Source organism: Macaca fascicularis, chromosome 7, assembly GCF_037993035.2.
Source record: "Macaca fascicularis isolate 582-1 chromosome 7, T2T-MFA8v1.1".
Classification (NCBI taxonomy): Eukaryota; Metazoa; Chordata; class Mammalia; order Primates; family Cercopithecidae; genus Macaca; species Macaca fascicularis.
This window is the reverse complement of record NC_088381.1, coordinates 140,050,404-140,070,830: the sequence shown is the minus strand read 5'-3', so window position 1 is coordinate 140,070,830 and position 20,427 is coordinate 140,050,404. Positions and strand designations below refer to the sequence as shown.

The window sequence follows — 20,427 nt, the reverse complement described above, 5'->3', positions numbered from 1 at the left end:
CCCAACACTAACCCACAGTGGGCTCTATCCCCCAGTCACACAAGACAGAACCCACAAAAGCGGTCTTCAATCTTCCTCTCAACCTACCTTCCCACAATCACGTACCAGAGGCTGGCTGTCCACCTTCTCCGTGTCTCTCGCATCTCTCCTTTCGAATTCTTGCTGCTTCTCCTTTGGTTCAGTCCCCACCTCCCCCATTTCATGGCTCAACTACTAAAATGGCCTCCCTATCACCTCTCTTTCCTCCAACTCATCTTCCCTTCTGTTCTCCAAACTATTTACATGGAACAGGTTACATATGTCACTCTCCTGCTGAAAAACTTTACCTAAATCCCCATTGCCTATAAATTTAAGTTCAAAATCTTGTGCATGGTACTGACTCTTCTGCGATCTGTACCCACTGCCCGGCCTTGGAGAATAATATTAATTTTTTTTTTTTTTTTTTTTTTTTTGAGACGGAGTCTCTCTTTGTCACCCAGGCTGGAGTGCAGTGGCGCGACCTCAGCTCACTGCAAGCTCCGCCTCCCAGGTTTACGCCATTCTCCTGCCTCAGCCTCCCGAGTAGCTGGGACTACAGGCGCCCACCACCTCGCCCGGCTAGTTTTTTGTATTTTTTTTAGTAGAGACGGGGTTTCACCGTGTTAGCCAGGATGGTCTCGATCTCCTGACCTCGTGATCCGCCCGTCTCGGCCTCCCAAAGTGCTGGGATTACAGGCTTGAGCCACCGCGCCCAGCCTAATATTAATTCTTAAGCAAACACATGAACACTGGCAAACACAAAGGGCTCAGCCCTGGTATTTCCGTGGGCACACAGGGAGAGGCCACCTTTCTGGAACTCTACACAGCACTGTCAAATAGCTAACAACAGGGTAACCTGATCGCTTACTGCTCAGCAAGTTGCTTATAAAAAGTTCTCCTAGTGACTTCCCCAACCCACTCACCATCTCACCTGCTGCTTTGAGCGCTGTGACTTGCTTTCTACCTCTTCAACTCTTCATTCAAATGACTTATTTTTCTCCCACCTTCCTGGCTATTCCTTCCACATCTCCTCTGCTAATTCCTCTTTTCTTCTCTCCACTCTGAGGACCCAGCAGCCTCTGGCCCTGGGCCCTCTTTTTTCTCTCTCCACTCTCATCCTTGGAGACCTCATCTGGTCTTATGGCTTTAAAGACCTTCTAGACTCTGATACTTTGAAATGTATATAAACAGCCCTGGCCTCTGCCTAAGCCCCGGATTTGAATATCCAACTATTTACTTGGTATTATCACTAAGAGGCAGCTCAAACTCAATACTCAAGGACTCAAGTATGACAACAGCTTGTTTACCCCACCCTAACCTCCAGCCAGCTCCTCTTCCCACTTTGATTTATTTATTCTTTTTTTGAGAAGGAGTTTCACTCTGTCGCCCAGGTTGGAGTGCAGTGGTGCGATCTCGGCTCACTGCAACTTCTGCCTTCTGGGCTCAAGTGATTCTCCTGCCTCAGCCTCCTGAGTAACTGTGATTACAGTGTGTGCCACCACACCTAGCTAATTTTTGTATTTTTAGCAGAGACAGGGTTTTACTATGTTGGCCAGGCTGGTCTTGAACTCCTGACCTCAAGCAATCCACCCGCCTCAGCCTCCCAAAGTGCTGAGATTTACAGGTGTGAGCCACTGTACCCAGCCTATTTATGTATTCTTTATAGACCTCTCATTAAATAGTAGTATGAGCATCCATCTAACTACTAAGGGCCCAAAACCTGGTGACTTTTTAAGGAGACCCACCTTGGTTGCCCTAGTTAAAATTTCAGCTGCTCCCCTGCCCCACGGTCCCTCTTCTGCTCTATTTTTTTCTTTTTACCATAACAAATATCCTCTTATGAACATGTACAATAATTCACTTACTGTTTTTTTACCTTTATTTTCTGTTTCTTTTTCTAAAATGTAAACTAGGCAGGGCACAGTAGCTCACGCCTGTAATACCACACTTTGGGAGGCCAAGGTGGGAGGATCACTTGAGGCCAGGAGATCAAGATCAGCCTGGGCAACACAGTGAGATCCTGTGTCTACAAAAACTAGCCAGGTGTGGTGGCGTCACCTGTAGTTCCAGCTACTTGGGAGGCTGGAACCAGAGGATCACTTGAGCCCAGGAGTTTGAGACTGCAGTGAGGTACTATTGCACTACCGCACTCCAGCCTGGGCAACAGAGCAAGGCCTCCTTTCAACAACATAAATAAAAATAAAATAATAAAATAAAGTATAAGTTCCACAAGGGCAGGAAGCTTTGACTATTCTGTTTACCTGTATAGCCATCACCCAGAACAAGAGCAGGTTCATAATAGGTATTCAACAAGTATTTATAATGAATGAGTGATGCTTGACCCACATTGCTTTCTTTCCTAGCCCACAACTGGTACAGCAACAACGGTGAATGAGCTCTGCCTTCAAAACATATGAGGATCTGACTGCTCCTCAAAACCTCTACTGCCAACACCCCAATCCGGTCACCTCCATCTTTTACTTGGATTATTCCAGGAGCATCTCTCCTTATCTCTCTGCCCCACTCCTGACTAGCCCCACTTATCTCCATTCATTGCACATGATGGTCAGAATGTTCTATTTAAAGCGTAAGTCAGTTCATGTTCCTCTTCCCACACATTTCTCCAGTGTCTTTCCACAACAGATATGAGCAGCAGGAACTCCCTCCTGTTTCAGCCCTTGCGTGCATCCCTGGTCCCACTTCCTGCCATGCTTCCCAGCCATGGTGACCTCTGGCTGATTGTGGACAGTCACTTTTGCCTTGGACCCAGAGCTTTCTGCCAGCCATATACCTTGCCTGGTAAACTTTTCTCCCAGAGCTTCATGTCATGTCTCTGTTCAAATGTCACCTCGTTTGCAAAGCTTTCCTTGGCTACCCTGTCTGCCACCTTCCACCATCACCAAACATTATCTGTGTTCTCCTTCATTTATTTTTCTCCATACCACATATTACTGGAAGTAAAACTTGTTTGACTACTCATTCACTGACCGTTTCTCTCATGAGAATGTAAACTCCAGGACAGGGATCTGTGAGCTGTTCACCTCATATCCCAAGGGTCCAGAAGTACCTGGCACATACTGGGGCTCGGTAAATATGGGTTGAATGAATGAATGGAAGCCCATTCCTGAGGTAGTGCTAAAGCTTCTGTGATGCCCGCACTGAATATGGGGAAGGGATGTGCCCTCCCCTTAGAAGGAGCAGTTGCTACTAATGGGACATTTCCAAGGCCTGTCCTTTTACCCCAGTGGGTTTCAGGCAGAAGTAAAAACGGCAGGGCCAGGCATGGTGGCTCATGCCTGAAATCCCAGAACTTTGGGAGGCCAACGCAGGTGGAACTCCTGAGGTCAGGAGTTCGAGAACAGCCTGGCCAATATGGCGAATTCCCATGTCTACTAAAAATACAAAAATTAGCCAGGTGTGGTGGCGTGTGTCTGCAGTCCCAGCTACTTGGGAGGCTGAGGCAGGAGAATCACTTGAACCCAGGAGGTGGAGGTTGTAATGAGCTGAGATTGTGCCACTGCACTCCAGCCTGGGTGAAGAGTGAGACTCCGTCTCAAAACAAACAAACAAAAAACCAACCCAGCAGCTAAGGGCATCTGCCATGGCTGGGTGAAGCCATTTAGATGGTGTTTTGGGTCCTTAGACTGATGAAACTTCTGTGAAGGTCTGTCAAGTGACCAGGTCTACCAGGAGACAATGCCTCCATGGAAGCCTGTTGAACCCGAAGGCTAATAAGAGAGCCAGTTCCAATTGAGTCCCTCACGGTGAAAAGATAAAATAACTCTGAGACAGTGAACAAAAGAAAGAAAATTATATCCTACTAGGAGATATCTTTTATTGCCTTTATTTATTTTATTGCCTTTTATTTATTGTGGTGCTTAAACCCAATAGCCTCTAATAGCAGAGACGTGCAAATAGGATGTCTTAAGGGAGGAGCAGGAGAGGAGGTCTAGAAATTGGCAAAGTGTTAATGTTAAGAAAAGATTCCTAATTCCCTTTGTCCTTTTTCTGGAAAGTGAGAGGGGAATCTCCTCCAGGACCTTCTCCTGAGAGAGTGAGGCTGGGGCCTAGGACTGGATGAGTTTCAGAGTTGTAAAACCCACGTCTGAGTTCTTGCTGTGTGACAGCCTTCCTGGGCAAGTCATTAGCTTCCTTGAGATTCACTTTCCTCCTCTGGCTTCATTTTTCTTTGGACCATCTTCCTCCCTCTTCTAAAGGATTTGTTTGAGACAGCTACAAACGGAGATAATGATACAACCGAATCTACCTGCCAGAAGACGGGAAAGAACTCTGCAAACGGTGAACAAGGTGGTGGTGTCACGCTCCCCACCAGGAAAACAATGACTTCACGTCTCCAGATCCGATAGCACGAAATTATACCAGAAGCATATCAGATCAAATGTCCATTAACTGTTCAGTGATGACTGACATGTGAGCCCCACCGTGCGATAAGAATGATAAATTCAGCCCTGCCCTTGTGGAGCTTATAATCAACTGGAGGAGTTTGGTATTAATAAACAAAATGACCCACGTGCATGTCTGCTTGCCAAGTGTTCTAAGGACAAACACTCACTGCCCCCATCCACTGCTCCAAGGACGCTTAGCAGAGGAGCCTGATCCCACCTCAGGGCTCAGGGCGGCCAACGAGAGGGAAGGGGCACTTGATGGAGTTCTGAAGGATGAGCAAGGGTCGGCTCAGCAGAGGTGTGAAGAAAGGGGACAACCCATATAAAGGCCTGGGATGGACATGACCACCAAAGTCAGCATGGATGGAGGTTAACATGTTTGGTTACATGACATGGTTTGACTTGTGTCCCCACCCAAATCTCATTTTGAATTGTAGTTCCCATAATTCCCATGTGCTGTGGGAGGCACCCAGTGGGAAGTAATTTAATCATGGAGGCAGGTCTTGCCCATGCTGTTCTCATGGTAGTGACTAAGTCTCATGAGATCTGATGGTTTCATAAAGAGCAGTTCCCCCGCACATGCCTGCTGCCATGTAAATGTCCCTTTGCTCTTCCTTCATCTTCCACCATGATTGTGAGGCCTCCCCAGCCATGTGGAACTGTGAGTCCATTAAACGCTTTTCCTTTATAAATTACCCAGTCTGGGGTATGTCTTTATTAGCAGCATGAGAACGGACTAATACAACATAGAAGGTCAAGGGAGTTGCGTTAAGGCCAGAGAGTGTGCTGAGGTCTGGCTGTGCTGCAGTGGCCTCTCAGTCATATGCATGGTGTGAGCTGAAACCTCATTTACAAATGCAGATATGGGCCACAGTTTGCCAAGAAAAATTTTTAAATGGTGCATTAAATATTATTTATCGTGCCTACTGACTTTTTTGACATTCCCTTAAATTTTGCATGCTAGTACCAGCCCTATTAATTCTAACACTCTTGGGAAGCTGTAAAGGGTTTTAAGCAAGAGGATCACGTTATTAGTTTTCCCTTTTAAAATATACTGAGAAATTCACTTGGAATAGTACTGACGAGATAGTTTTTAAAATACAGGAGGGATGAAGACCTTCCATGGAAAATGAGCAAAGGAGAGCAAACCATTGAGAAAAGAAACATATTGCTAGTAATAAGAGGGAAATCTATTTCTACCTGATACCCAGTAGTGGTTTGACAAATTTACTAGATGGGACAGCCAACATCTCCAATCACAAGAATTTACAGGGGTTTTAAAAGGACTCCTGTAGGATTGAACAGCTGGAAAAGAGGTACAATCAGGAATTTCTGCAGATTAACACTGTAATCCATGCTTTGGTGGGCTGCACAACTTGTTGCAAGGCTAGGACCACACCAACAGTAATAAGTGTATATCCCAAATTCTCAGCCCTTGCACTGCATCTCCTAGATTCTCCTCAATTTACTTGTAGAAGTCTCTGTGCTTCTCCCTTATTTGTTCATGAACACATCTCATCCCTGAAAGCCCCATAAGGGTGCCCTGTCCCTGTCCAGGTGTAGCCTGTGGAGGGTGAGGGTCTGGGAGCATTACCCCAGTGACTTTCCACTGCCCATGACGGGCTTGGTGTTGCTGAGTAGCCACCAATGAGCCTCTTCCTGTCCCACAGTCACTTCAGAAAATCCTGGAGTAGACATGATACCAGCCCAAGCAAAAGCTGTCTCCAAAAACACACACACACATTCCACAATGTTGTCTCTTTCCTTAATCCCCAGTGGAGTCATAGACCCAAATGATGGAAAAATAGTCCTTTTCCTTCAAGAAATAAGCATGACTAGATGCTGAAATTGTCTGCAGAGTGTAATGAGGCAAAGCATTTTATTTAGGGTGTGAACAGAACTGCCCACTCCAGTGAGTTCCTTGTGCTTCCCTCCCTAGGGAGAGAGGCTCAGGGAGGAACCATGAGGCTGCAAGACCCGGGTAGCCCAGACAGGCCCAGGGTGATGATCAGGCAGGAGGGGAAAGTCCTCAGTGCACCTCCAGAAGAAAAGAGGTACACAGGTTGGCTGAGAAAGGGGGATAAAGAAAGTCCTTGGGGATAGGTTGTCTGGGAAAATTTGGTGAAGAAGTTGAGGGTTTGAAGAGGAAGAATATTTGCAGGGGATGAGAGAACTAAAGAGGAACAGGCAAGGGCATATTAAGAAGTGCAGGTATGCATTTTTATGAATGAGACCCTATATCCCATGTAGCCTTTAGATATGTGGATCCTGGCTTATGTTTAAGTTACCAGAAAGATGCTCAAGACTAAGGATGGACCTGAATCTTATGCCTGTCTCAACCATATGATATTCATTTCTCCCAAAAAGACCAATAAGACCACAAAAAAAAAATACAAAGGGAGTGATGACACTCATAAATCCAGCCCCAAGGATTTATGACACTCATAAATCCCCAAATGTGGGGATTCTCTCTTGCTCCTGGTTGAATGCCAAACTGACCACTGAAAACCTATTCTTCAGAGCTGGCATCTATTTACAGCTAAGTATGTAAAGACTAAGTTCTTGTTAATAAAAATCACTTGCTGCACAATGATCAAGGCCCTCTTATTTCAATGAGTGTCTGGCGGCCACCCCAAAGTGCAGCCCCTTCCCTAAACTTCGTGCCTGAATCTCTGACATGGTCCTATTTCCGACTGTTCTCTTCCTTTGCAGTATTTTTCAACACGTGCAATTATATATGCAATTATACAATTATTTTATTAAGATCCCCCTCTCCCCCTTCAGACTATAAACTTCATGAGGCATAGAAAAATGTTTTGCTACTCTTGCTGATGTTTCTGCCAACCAGGACAAGGCCGAACATACTAGAAGTTTTGTGCAAGAATAAAGTAACAAACCACCCACTTTCGTGTTCGGATATATTCTGTTTGGAATTCTGCCTTATTTGTAAATAAGGTTTTATAGGAACACAGCCACACTCAATTGTTTAGTAATATCCACAGTTTTGGCTATAATGGCAGAGTTGAGTGGCTGCAATGGAGATCATACGGCCCACAAGGTCTAACACATTTACTATCTGAGCCTGTACAGAAGATGTTTGCTAACACCTGTATTAGACCATCACTCTCACAAAGATTAGAGTTACTCTTCTTTTGTAATCCCTCGAGCACCTTGTTCTATTGAATGGTGACCCAAACCCTCTGACTTAAAACACACCATTTTCCTCTGGAGAGAAGGAGATCACATAATAAATTTCTCTGCTCTGTAAGAGTTTTCTCTCTACTGTTCAGAGAAAGTTCTTTTTTTTTTACAATTAATCACAGAATTTTAAGGCACATTGGTGTCATGAGCAATGAAGTCATCCTTATGCTTGAAGAGAGCTGCTCTTAACCTCAGCCCAGGAAGTTTTTACCGCTTTCTGTCAAGAAGACCACAGAGATGGAGGCTGTGTTGCAACACAGGATGATGCACGTGACAGAATGGTAGCGAAGAAATATTCAAAATTTTATATATTTTAATGCAGTTATTTAAAAATGTGAATGCAATGAAACAATGACTGAAGGGAATATCCAAAATGAAGAGAGTTGTTGAGATACAATAGTGGGAATATGGGTAATTTTTTCTTCTCCCATATTTTAATTGATGATGATGATGACGATGATGATGACAGCTGCTACAGTTAGCACCTACGGGGCACACTGTAAGACACCATGCATTTTATGGGCATTAGCTCATGAGATCCTCAGTCAACTCCACGGGGTACGTATAGCCTGTTCTCGTTACTTGTGGTGGTTCTGTGGTGGTTCTTAGCAAATACTGAAACATTGCTCCAGGGAGAGATACAGGGCTAGGTGTCTGTGAGCCTCTGGCCACATTTTCATCAACTGATAAATGCGTAACTTTGTTTAACATGTGTTTCTGCTTAAAGACAGCTTATTTAGTATATATTGTTGATTCACTAACATTAGACTCACAGCAACAGCACTACAACTCAGGCCTGGATGAAGCTTATCTAACACTCACATTTCCTCCCAAGGCACATCACAGCCTTCTTGCACTTAGGAACACTGGACAGGAGGCTGGCACTATCCTTGGACCATTGCAAATAGTAAAATCACCAAAAACAAAAACAACAAAAAAAACCAAAACAACAACGACAACAAAAACAAAAAAGCAGAACAATGTTTTAAAATGTGGCACCAAGCTGACCACAAAAAAGACATCTGTTTACAGTATGAGGGCTGAAACAAAAAGGGCTGTCACCTGGTTTAACTTCAACTAGAAACATGCATGGGGAACAACTCCAATTTTTCACTGACCTGCACATGTCTGCAAATAAACGCAAAAGCATAGTGAGCATAGATTTTGCCGTTATGAATACATTTCAGCAAGTAGTGAATTCACAAATACGGAATCTGTGAATAATGAAGATTGACTGTTTTATTATTTCCCCCATTTCACATATCCCGAAGAAAGGAAAAGAAAAGAATTGGGGGCTGAGGGAAGGGAGGGGAGGGGAAGAGGGAAGAGCTGGAGCCAGAGATTTGTTAGGCTTTTTTTTTTTCCAAGGAAATATTAGTGGGTGTTTAAAATCAGGGTGTCCTCCTCCATGCTGGATTGATATTTGACTGAAATTTCAAGCCTGTCCCCTCCTTCTCTGCCTACTGTCAAAATGGAAATAAAAGACTGAAAATCTCTGCATCTATGTAGACACTCAAGTCCACTGCCAACTCTGAAGGCATCTAACCTAAGGAACCATGCCATCTTCTTATGGCAGAGCTAACAACCAACTACTACTAATAGACCACCTGTGACCCCTGAGCTTTGTAGGGGAATAGAGTCAGCACAATCTACTTGTAGCCACATGATAGAGACATTTTTGAAAAACCAGTCATCTTTGTGCCAATAGCCTTTTACATGAGTGGTTATACACAGCCGAGTGCTTTCTCAACTTATTCACAACATATGCAGCAATATTCCATAAGGCAGTGCTCATTTACTGAGGCTCAAGTTTCTTGATGTCAACCGTAGATTAAAAAAAAAAAAAAAAAATCAATGCGTCTATTTGAATCAGCAAGATATTTGAATAACCAACAATAATGGCTTTACATTTTCTAAGCCCTTCCAAGCTTTTGAGGGTTTTCCTGTTCATTCTCTCTTTCTTGAGGCGTTTGCTCTAGTTACAAAGCAGAAAGTCTAAACGGCCATTTTCTGACACTTCCCATTCAGGGAGAAACTGACCCTTTCAGGTGAAGGTGTGTGATCATTACATCAACCTTTCTGCAACTGAACATGGTCCTCTCAAGGGCTCAAAAGAAGTTCTGTTGCCCCAGAGACAGACATTATTCCCATGCGTTTATGCAATCAGATCCCACAACTGCTTCCACTGACTCATTAAAGCTGGGACACATGTATTCGGCATCTATTTAAATAGCACTTATTGCCATAGTAGCTAGGCACTTGGACAAGCCTGCTATTTTTGCAAGAAAATGAAGAAACAATGTAGATGAAGTAAAAAGAGGTCGGTATTAAGGCCTGTAGTAATCATCTTCCTTGGCAGGCGGAGCAGGAGGGTTAGAATCAGGTCAAATTGTCCCCAGTAAAAGGCGTCAGTCATCCGGGATGTTTTCATTACCCCAGACAGAAATAGGTCACCTTGGCACTTGGCCAATTAGACGGAAGTTCTTGTGCAGTAAGAAATAAAGGAAGTAGATGCTTAGCAGAAGACCTCTCCCCTCCCAAAGGAGGCAAAACAAAATTCCTGGAGAAGATAAACACATCAAAGCCTCGGATGCTAAAAGTTACCTCCTTCAAGGGCAATTTGCAGGTGTTAAGGTGCTTGGTGATGTACTATACAGAACTTACGCAAACTCGGCTGTATTCCATCTGCATTAATGCCCAGCAAAACACACTTAGAAATAACACAGGTCAGGATAGCAGATAGATTTTGTCTACACTGAGAAGGATTCGTGGACTCTATCTGGTTTAGTGAGAGAGAAATGGGATCAATTGATAAAATTTGCTTTGGTAAGGGCAGTTTTCCCTTGGCAGGCATCTCCAGTCATAGGCTTTGGGGTCAAAGGCACTGGCCTCAAATCTTCAACACCCTCCACTCTAGCTGCCTAAATGTGGGAACACCAATCACCCATTAGATACTCAGTTCCTCCCTTTACATAGAAGAGAATAATATTCACAGGATTATTTTGAGGATCAATGACTTGTTAGGAAAGTGGTTGATGTATGAAAAAAACTATGTACGAATTATAATTCTTTTTTTGAGACAGTGTCTTTATCACCCAGGCTGAAGTACAGTGGCCTGAGCTCACCGCAGCCTTGACTTCCTTGGGCTCAAGCAATCCTCCAACTTCAACCTGCTGAGCAGCTAGGACTACATACAAAGTGCATGCTGCCACATCTGGCTTTTAAAATTTTTTGTAGAGATGGGGTCTCCCCATGTTGCCCAGGCTGGTTTTGAACTCCTGGGCTCAGTAATCCACTCACCTCAGCCTCCTAAAATGTTGGGATTACAGGTATAAGCCACAGCACTTGGCTGGTAATTTTTTATTATCTACAATTACTGCAAATTCATCCATGGGTATCAGTTACATCTACTTCACAATCCAGTCCAAATAATTCATACTCTACGCTAGTTAACCACATTCTATCCTTCATTTGTCATACTGTTATTTTGTGATATTAAATATTGATTGAAATAAATTTGTTATTGAGAGGACTTGGATATAATCATTACTCTCATCAAGAGTTTTCTATGAGGGCATTTTGGTAGGATTTGACTTGTCAAAAACTAAAGCATGTCATTTACAGAAACATTCAGAAATATACATGTGATGGTTAATACTGAGTGTCACCTTGATTAGATTGAAGAATGCAAAGTATTGTTACTGGGTGTGTCTGTGAGGCTGTTGCCAAAGGAGATTAACATTTGAGTCAGTGGACTGGGAGAGGCAGACCCACCCTCAGTCTGGGTAGGCACCATCTAATCAGCTGCCAGAGCAGCTAGAATAAAGCAGGCAGAAGAACGTGGAAGGACTAGACTTGCCGAGTCTTCTAGTCTTCATTTTTCTCCCATGCTGGATGCTTCCTGCCCTTGAACATTGGACTCTAAGTTCTTCGCTTTTGGACTCTTGGACTTACACCAGTGGTTTGCCAGGGACTCTCAGGCCTTTGGCCACAGACTGAAGGCTGCACTGTTGGCTTCCCTACTTTTGAGGTTTGGGGACTTGGACTGGCTTCCTTGCTCCTCAGCTTGCAGATGGCCTATTGTGGGACTTCACCTTGTGATCATGTGAGTCAACACTCCTTAATAAACTCCCTTTCATATGTACATCTATCCTATTAGTCCTGTCCCTCTAGAGAACCCTAAGACAATACATATAAATACATTTAACTGAATTTTACATTTGTGCAAACAATACTTTTTGCCAGTAGGATAAAAACATTTATCTTCTTGTGCTTAAGCAAATAATAAACTTTGCCAAGTAACAGAAAGGCAAATTAGACTTCTCTGCATCTATTCCATAAGAGACACAAGAATAACTATACAGGAATATGCCCAAGTCCCCCCTGCTGCCTTTCGTTTCAAACAGAGCATTTTAAGATCTGGAATATCTGTGATAGGTGTAAAAACAGTCATAGTTTACTTGTACATAATGAGTATAATATGTATTCCAGGGAAAGCATAAATTAACTATAAATTCAGCAACTTTCAACAAAGATACCATTTTCATGGTTTCCCTTAAGTGGTTTGTTGGGTTGGGCTTCTCTCTTTCTCTCCCTCTGTGTGTGTGTGTGTGTGTGTGTGTGTGTGTGTGTGCGCGCGCGTGTGTGTATGTGTGTGTGAAAGTAAAATACTTCTGTTCTATGAACAAGAAATCACTGTGTGCCAGTACTTTTACTGTTTTACTAACAGCTTAAAGTAGGTATTTGTAAGCCTCACAGACTGTATAAGTTATGTCATTTATTTATTCAATAAATATTTGTGAGAGCACTGTAAAAGATAAAAAGATGTTTGAGGTCATTTCTGCCTGTAAGAAGCTTCATGAAGGAGAAATAACATCTAGGAAAAAGCCTCACAGGGTGTGTGAGATTGGGCTGAGTAGAGGCAAGGTGTAGGGCCAATAAATTTGCTTTCAATTAGGAAAGTCCAATCAAAAGCAAAACTTTGAATTCAATATTACAGAAACTACAGAAAGTTCAAACCCACGAGAAAAACTTTGAACATGGAGACTACTGGTAAACAATCTCCTACATGGCATACTATTAGGATTTCATACATCAATCATCTAGAATATTTACCCTGAGTTGAGCCAAAACAAGCAACCACATCCTGCAAGATGAAGAATCGTCATTCCCAAAGCTTACTATACTCCTTCCCTCTCAAGGCACACATGGCCACACAGAGGCAGCTCTGAGGCACAGAAGGAAAAAGAATTCCTTGCACCTAATTTAAGATGTCAGCATGCTTGCTTTGGTATTTATTTTATTTTCTTCTTCTCTGTTTTTAAAATTTCTGCAATATCTCTCTTCCCACTTACTGTATGTCCCCTTCCTAGCTTCCAGGTTTAACATATTATTCATGTTCTTTCAATGACAATGTCCCCCTGCCGTATTGTAAATGTATGTACTATTTATGTACCAATTGGAACTGTGTGTCCTGCCTTGGAGTTGAAGATTAATAATTGTTCTCTGTGAGTGAATGATCAAACCACTGCAGAACCAGACAGATATAAAACTCTACCTGCAATTATACCTATGTTGTTATGATAATACATAGACCTACAATATAAGTACTAGGCTGGACCCAGAGTCTATTAATCCTACAAATTATACAAGAGGCTACACTGGGTCTTGGATCTACATGCAGGAGAGATATAAGACTGTGAATGTAAAAGACAGAAGAGACGTTTGCAGGGACAGAAGCAATTCAGCCAGGTTTGAGTATTACAATGCAATTACCTAAACCAGATGGTCTTTTTCCCAGCAGAAATGGAGAGCAGCCACTGAATGCTTTATATCTTGCAGTGCTTGGCTTGACCTCATTTTAAGGTGACATAAAGTAAGCCTACCTTATCAGATCAAACAAAAAGGGGCCTTTAAACCTCTAATTAATAGCACATCTGAAAGCCAGGAAGAATATATTTCAAAAATCACATCTGCATAAGCATCTACTTTCGTGTGGTCTCTATCAAATGTTTCTGGGACCTTACCATGTGGCTGAAGGAGGTGCTAGCCCAGGGTGGGTCATGGAAGTAACTGAAACGATATCATCCTTTCTTTCAATCACATAAAACCTGAACAACAGACAGTATGAAAAAAAATCATCAATGACAACAACACTAAATGTTTTTCCAAAGTGCTTCAAGACACAGTTTGTAAAGTTCTGCTAAATCGTGACCATTCAAACCTTTAACCAAAAACAGTCATTGGCACATTTCCCCACAATGAATTTTTCCCTCTTATGTACTAGAAACTTGCTGCTGAGCTCACCTAAAATAGTGTGAGCACTTCTCTGACTTTTTCCCAGCTTCTTTAAAGACATCATATTTTCATTTGCTCTCATGTGAACCAAGTTTTCACTTGACTTTTGGTATGGACAGATATTACTGTCAGCAGTTTCCCGGAACACCCTGTCCACCATCTCTTGCTTCTCAGGGAATTAAAAAGCCATGGTGCCACTGGGTTGCACTAAGGAATGTAAGGAGTGCAACCAAGCATTTTAAAATTTGTTTGGTTGGAGTTCATAGAAAATATAAGCTATACCTCCTTTTTTTTTTTTTTTTTTTTTTTGAGAGGGAGTCTTGCTCTGTTGCCCAGGTTGGAGTGCAGTGGCACGATCTCGACTCACAGCAACCTCCGCCTCCCGGGTTCAAGCAATTCTCCTGCCTCAGCCTCCTGAGTAGCTGGGACTACAGGCATGTACCACCAAGTAGCTGGGACTTTAGGCATGTGCCACCAGTCCCGGCTAATGTTGTATTTTTAGCAGAGATGGGGTTTCACCGTGTTAGCCACGATGGTCTCAATCTCCTGACCTCGTGATTCGCTGCCTTGGCCTCCCAAAGTGCTGGGATTACAGGCTTGAGCCACCATGCCTGGCCTAAGCTATACATTTTCTAAAGAAAAGAATGAGAAAAAAATCTCACACCTGATTTCATTATGGAAAGAACAGTTTTCATGTCTGAATTGTGGTGAAAATCCAAACTGAACCATAATGCAAAACAATGAGCAGACAGCAACAAATCTAGGTAATGTTCCTTTCCTTTTCTGTGGTAAATCAGTCTCTTAGTAATCTGCAAGTACATATGCATTTATTACTGATAATCATTCTGTTGTCATTGCATATTTGTATAAGAATGACAAATTTTTGGTAACTCTAGTTAATTTTAATGTGAGTTACTCTCACTCTATTAGGCACATAGAAGGTACTCAAATGCTGGTTAAAAAAAAACAAAAACAAAAAACCCTCATGTTATTAGGAAGGCAAAGAACCAGCTTACTAGTATTCAAGACTGTAGAGAACCTGATTATTTTACCATATCATCAAGGTATAGGCATTTTAAAGAAAATATCAATCTTTCAAATGTGGTTGAAGAGGTTTTACTCCATGCAATGTAAATCAGTATAAAGCATATTATGCAGAAGGAATGAGTTTAGTCCTGTTAAGTCATATTCCATGGTAAACATAGGTTCTCCAAGTCCCTACATGTGGAGGTTCAAATACCAGCAGTGTCAATTCAGATTTTTATTCTTCAAAGGTAACACATTTAAGTAACAAGCAATTTGCTCTCTTGCAGAGCTCTGAACGATGGCAAAAAATGAAAGTCCTCTCCGCACCTTACAGTCAGGAAGACTATGGCTTTGAACACTGTCTGCACAGCAATTATGAGAGCTTGAATCAAACTATCAGGTCTTAAATATTACTTGTCCCTGAGGCATAATAATCACCCAGCAAAGAAAATTATTTTATCTTCTCCTTACTGAGTCATGAAGGTCAAGGGATGGAAAATCCCATTTCCCACACTGAACTAACCAAAAAATTTTAACAATAGCTTTCTCTGATGTGAATTATAATTAAATGGGGACAAATAAAGCAAAGTACTTTAATTAAAGCAATTTGTAGAGACACTGAAGGGATGTCTTATAATAAATTCCCATTCCCAGCCGCTGCCCAAACTTTCCAGAATTAAGAGAAAACTTGAATACAAATAGGAGAGTTATAATAGAGGAGCTTTCTTACACTGTCTTAGTTTGTGCTGCTATAATAGAATGCTTAGTAATTTATACAGAAAAGATACTTATTTCTCACACTTCTGGAGGCTGGGAAGTCCAAGAGCATGGCATGGGCATCTGGAGAGGACTGTCCCATGGTGGAAGGGGGAAGGTGGAGGCAAGCACATGAAACAAGAGAAAATGGCAGCCAAATGTATCCTTTTATCAGGACCCCACTCCCAAGACAGCAAACCCATTCCCATGATAACAGCATCAACTCAATCACCTCCCAAGGGCCCCACCTCTCAACATTACTGCAATGGCAACCAAGCTCCCAACACAAGAACTCTTGGGGACACATTCAAACCACAACATACACTCTGGCTACCTTGGTTATTAAAATACATGAGGCGACTTTTCCATTTTTGAAATTGATAATGAACCAAAATAAACCTCAATTAAATAGATGTGGAGCATCACTGAGACAGAATTTCCTATGATAGCCAATTGAGTCTATGATTACCTGAGACCAAGATTTTCTCAAGGAAAGTACAAAAAGCTATGTATCATAAAGGTTAAGATCGAAGTTGCCTTCATCTATCTTGTATAAAGTTTGGAGTGAGCCATTCATTTCCCATTCTATTCAATTACACAAACATTGATTGAGCATCTCTTATATTCAATTTCAACAACAGCTGCTATCTGGAGAGGTGCCTTTGTTTAGTCCAACTCAAGATTTCTGGTGGCTGAGATTTCATTTTCTTGGGGATACATCTGTTACTGAAGCACTACACCCAAAATGCCAGCTCAGATATAAGTAGAGATGTGACACACTGATGTTTCAATGGATCACAGTAGTTCTTGGCAGTTTTAGCCACCATACAAATAATGGAAGAGAAATAAACTTGGCTTGTGATTCTCCCAGCAGTAAAGGCTCAGACTTCCTTCTTAAACCCCATTAGTTTTGCACCTCTAATCCTGAAAATGCAACTATCACTAGAGATGCTCTGCAGGAGAGCCAACACAGAAAGCACCTGACCCATCAGAATAAAGAGTTGTTCTTCTGACAGTGCTGTTGAATTTGTTGTGATCCTTAAACAACGGTGGTTTTCAAACTTCAATGTGCATTAGAATCATCTGGTAGGCTCATTATAACACTGATCACTGGACACACTTCCAGGATTTTTGATTCAGTAGGTCTGGGGTGGGACCCAATAATCTGCATTTCTAAAAAGTTCCCAGGTGATGCCCATCGCACTGGTTTGGGGACTACATTTTGAGAATCACTGTTCCATGAGCTGACTCAATTCACAAATAACCTAAAAGTATAACCCCCTTCAAATATGAAGTTAACAGTGCAGGCGGTAGGGGGTGGGGAAGGGAACATACAAGTCACAAAATATTGGTGTTGGCAGGAATCAGTGCAAATATTTGGCTGAGTATTCTCTGCTTCTTTTGGGATTGGAGTCATACTTTGCACATAGTAGGGACTCACAAAAGGCTCCCCTTTCCTGTCCCTGCCGTGGGGCTATGTTACTGCTAATTAGTAGCACTGCTGCCCACACCTGTTGGGAATATCTATTAGTTTAATAAACACTGGACCTACCATGTGCCAGGCACTATTATAAACTGAGCAGTGCTTGCCAGCTCAGGGTGACTGGCTAGAAATTGTTGAGACATGAAATCTAGACTGATAGCCCTCTTCAAGCAAGCCAGCTGAATTTTAGGAATCCCAGCATGCTCTGTCACACCTGGGGCTGGCACTCATATGCAGATTAGGCATGCATTTCAGCCACAAAAAGGGGCAAAGGTGATTAACTTGCATAATAGAGAAAAAGACCTTTGCTCACAATTTTCGGAATAATCTGTTCCAATGCTGGGGCTCATTTGTTCTATTTTCACTTTTCAAAGCAGCTTCTTACTTTTCCAGAGAAAGTCTTGGGCCAGATTTCTGTTTTATGATTTTCTGGTTACTTTTATAATTGAGATATTCTTAGTTTTTGCCAGGTCAGAAGTATGTTCTGGATCCCACATGACAAAACGTGGTGCATAAATGTCTAGAAACCGTCAGTACAGATATTAACAAACCCAAGGTGGGGACTTTCCCCAAGATCAGATAACATCAGTTCTTTCTGGATCTATGAGGGCATTGCCACAAGTGCAGGACTATTCTAAGTCTGAAAGTTTGAACTATTTATCGAAATTAGGAAGACCTTTCCCCTTTAAAAAGTTCTGTGGTATTACCTGAGATGTTCACTACTAACACTGTTTTGTTACAGTCCGTGACCCTGCAATTTAGGTAGCCTATCCCTAGGTGGCAGTAATGTATCAGCACCTCCCAGCCTTGAGTAGTGCTTTTGGCAAAATCTTTCTCTCTCTTCAACTACGAAGAATTTTCATGAAACATTTTGTATATACCAGATAACAAGCTAAGAACCAAGAATAGAAAGACAAACCGACCTGGCCCTGACTTCGTCACAAGTATAATTCTTTATCAAAATAGTTACACTTCAGCATATAATAAACACAAGTTGTAAAGATGTTTTGGTGCAGCTCTTGAATGAGCTAACTGGAACTCAAGGAGGCCTAGAACGTCTCAGGATAGAAGGAGGTCAGGAAAGACTGGCCTCTGGTAATATGTCAGGACCAGGACTGTCTGAGGGGGAAAGGGATGTCCCTCCTGCAGGAGGCTGGGTTCTTTGGTTGGAGGAAGCACTCTGAGATACCACAAGTGTGGGCTCCACCTAGTAGGGCAGGGGCTGGGTGGCCACAGCTTTAGCCAATGTCAGGAAGAGTATCAGAGATAGCTTAGTGTATGTGATGCTGGCTAGTGACTGCAACTGGAGTTAATCTGTAAGTGAGTGAGCGAGTGAATGAATGAATGAAAATGGTCCACCAACCTATGTCCATCCTGAGATCTGGTTCTCAGTAAGTGAGAAAGAACAGCCAGCAGACCAGCAGGTGCTTTGGCTGCAGGAGTGTGAGTCAGGGAGGAAACAGACTAGCACCTATGGGAAAAGGTTGTCTGGTAGGCAGCAAAAAGTGGGGGAGGAAGAAAACAGGCTCAGCCACTGCCCTTGAAGAACCAGTGGCACATGGCTAGGCTGGTCGGATAATGAAAAGCCTAAGAACACATTTTCATATTCTCTCAACATGTAGTTGTGGATGTTAAGATAACAGCATGAAGTAAACTGGGCATTTCTTAGTAATTTCCATGTGATTTTCTCCTATTACTAGAATTGGTCATTCACAACTAAGCCATTATTGATGCAATTATGAGATGATGAAATCTCAAAGGCCATTTAGGAATTACCCTGTACAAGCCCTTATATTTTATAAATGAGACAATAAGATCTAAGGGATCCTGTAATATACCCACAGCTAATTATTTTGTATTGTGCTAGAGGACAAAACTAGAAAGCAGACCAAAAACCTTTCCGTTACTTAAATCTACCTCCGTGCCCCTTTACTTGAGTCCTTTTGATCATTATTCCCATGTCAGCTTTCCCTGGACCTATATGTAGTAAAAAGTTATTCTTAATGAGTCTTCCCTAGTCTCTAATTGGAATGGCACAATGCTTCCCCTGGGATTTCTCCAGCATCCTTCCTTTCTGCCCCAGCACAAGCCATCTACTTACCCTGCTCACAAGAGAGCATTTTCAGCCTCCCTGCTGTCAGACACCCTGTTTACTACCTTTGTCATGGGCAGAAGAATAGAACAAATCAAGTAAAAAGATACAAATAGGCCTACCTATATGTGGCCTCTGGAACCTGTAATTCGAATCTTATCCATCTGAGAGACATGGGTGCCTATGTCCACCAAAAGACATGCACAAGATGTTCACAGCGGTTTCATTTAAAAAAAAAATTAGAAATAACTCAAATTTCTATCAACAGGTGAATGGATAAACAAATTGTGGTTTATTCATGCTGTGGAATTATACACAGCATTAAAAAATAACTGATACATGCAAAATCTTAGATAAATTTCATAAATGTTACATTGAGGAGAAGAAAGTCAGACACAAAAAGGTACATATATCATTTCATTTATGTGAAGTTAAAGAATAGGCAAAATTGATTGATGGTGATGGAAGCCAGAATAATGGTTATCTTGGGGAGAAACTGGAAAAGGGCACAAGAGATCCTTCTGGGGTGGTGGGTTGGTCTGTATCTTGACCTAAGTGAACGTTACATGGGCGAGTGTGTGTGTGCACATGTGCGTATGTGTAAAAGTTCATGGAGACAGATAAGAGCAGTGGACTTTATATTTTCAGCCTCTTCCAGTTTAAAATAAATCTTTCCTGGTTTAAAATAATCTTTCTATTCAGGCAGATTCAAATATTTTCATGAACTCATCACTGTTCACAGACCTAAGTTCACTCTTTCCCAGCTTCCTCCCTCACTTCCAAGCAGCCTGGACTCCCAGAAGGCTTCAGGCTTGCTCTTGGCTCTTTGAAAGGGGAGTGTCTCTATCATATGTGGGCAAAGGGATGTCAGGAGGAAACGGCACAGCACAGCGGTGCATGGCCATACCCTCAGCCGGCTCTGCGTGCCATCTGAAATCCTCATACCTTTTGGTGGTATCTATTTCTGTGGTCTTTCCCCCTTGCTCCCAAGGCACCAGAACAGGTCTGCAGGTCCCACCCTTAGCAAACTCAAGGAGCAAAATCCCATTCTCCCCTTCCTGTAGAGACTCCCTAAAGCACACGGGGAAGTGTGCCCCATGTCATCTCTCCCTATAAGGGGTGGGAGGAGGGACGATGTATCACTTCCT

General features: G+C 42.4%; 1 protein-coding gene across 17 annotated transcripts in view; it reads right to left on the bottom strand.

Annotated features, from left to right (window-relative positions):
• RGS6 (regulator of G protein signaling 6) overlaps positions 1 to 20,427 on the bottom strand; it is a 626,146-nt gene that overhangs the window by 366,191 nt on the left and 239,528 nt on the right. Inside the window, exon 2 of one of the 17 annotated variants that reach the window (XM_073997693.1) lies at positions 13,652 to 13,735. The exons of the other annotated variants lie outside the window; for them this stretch is intronic. Coding sequence (XP_073853794.1) covers positions 13,652 to 13,654 — 3 coding nt within the window. The 5' untranslated portion in view covers positions 13,655 to 13,735. The remainder of the gene's footprint in view (positions 1 to 13,651; positions 13,736 to 20,427) is intronic. 17 annotated transcript variants of the gene reach the window in all.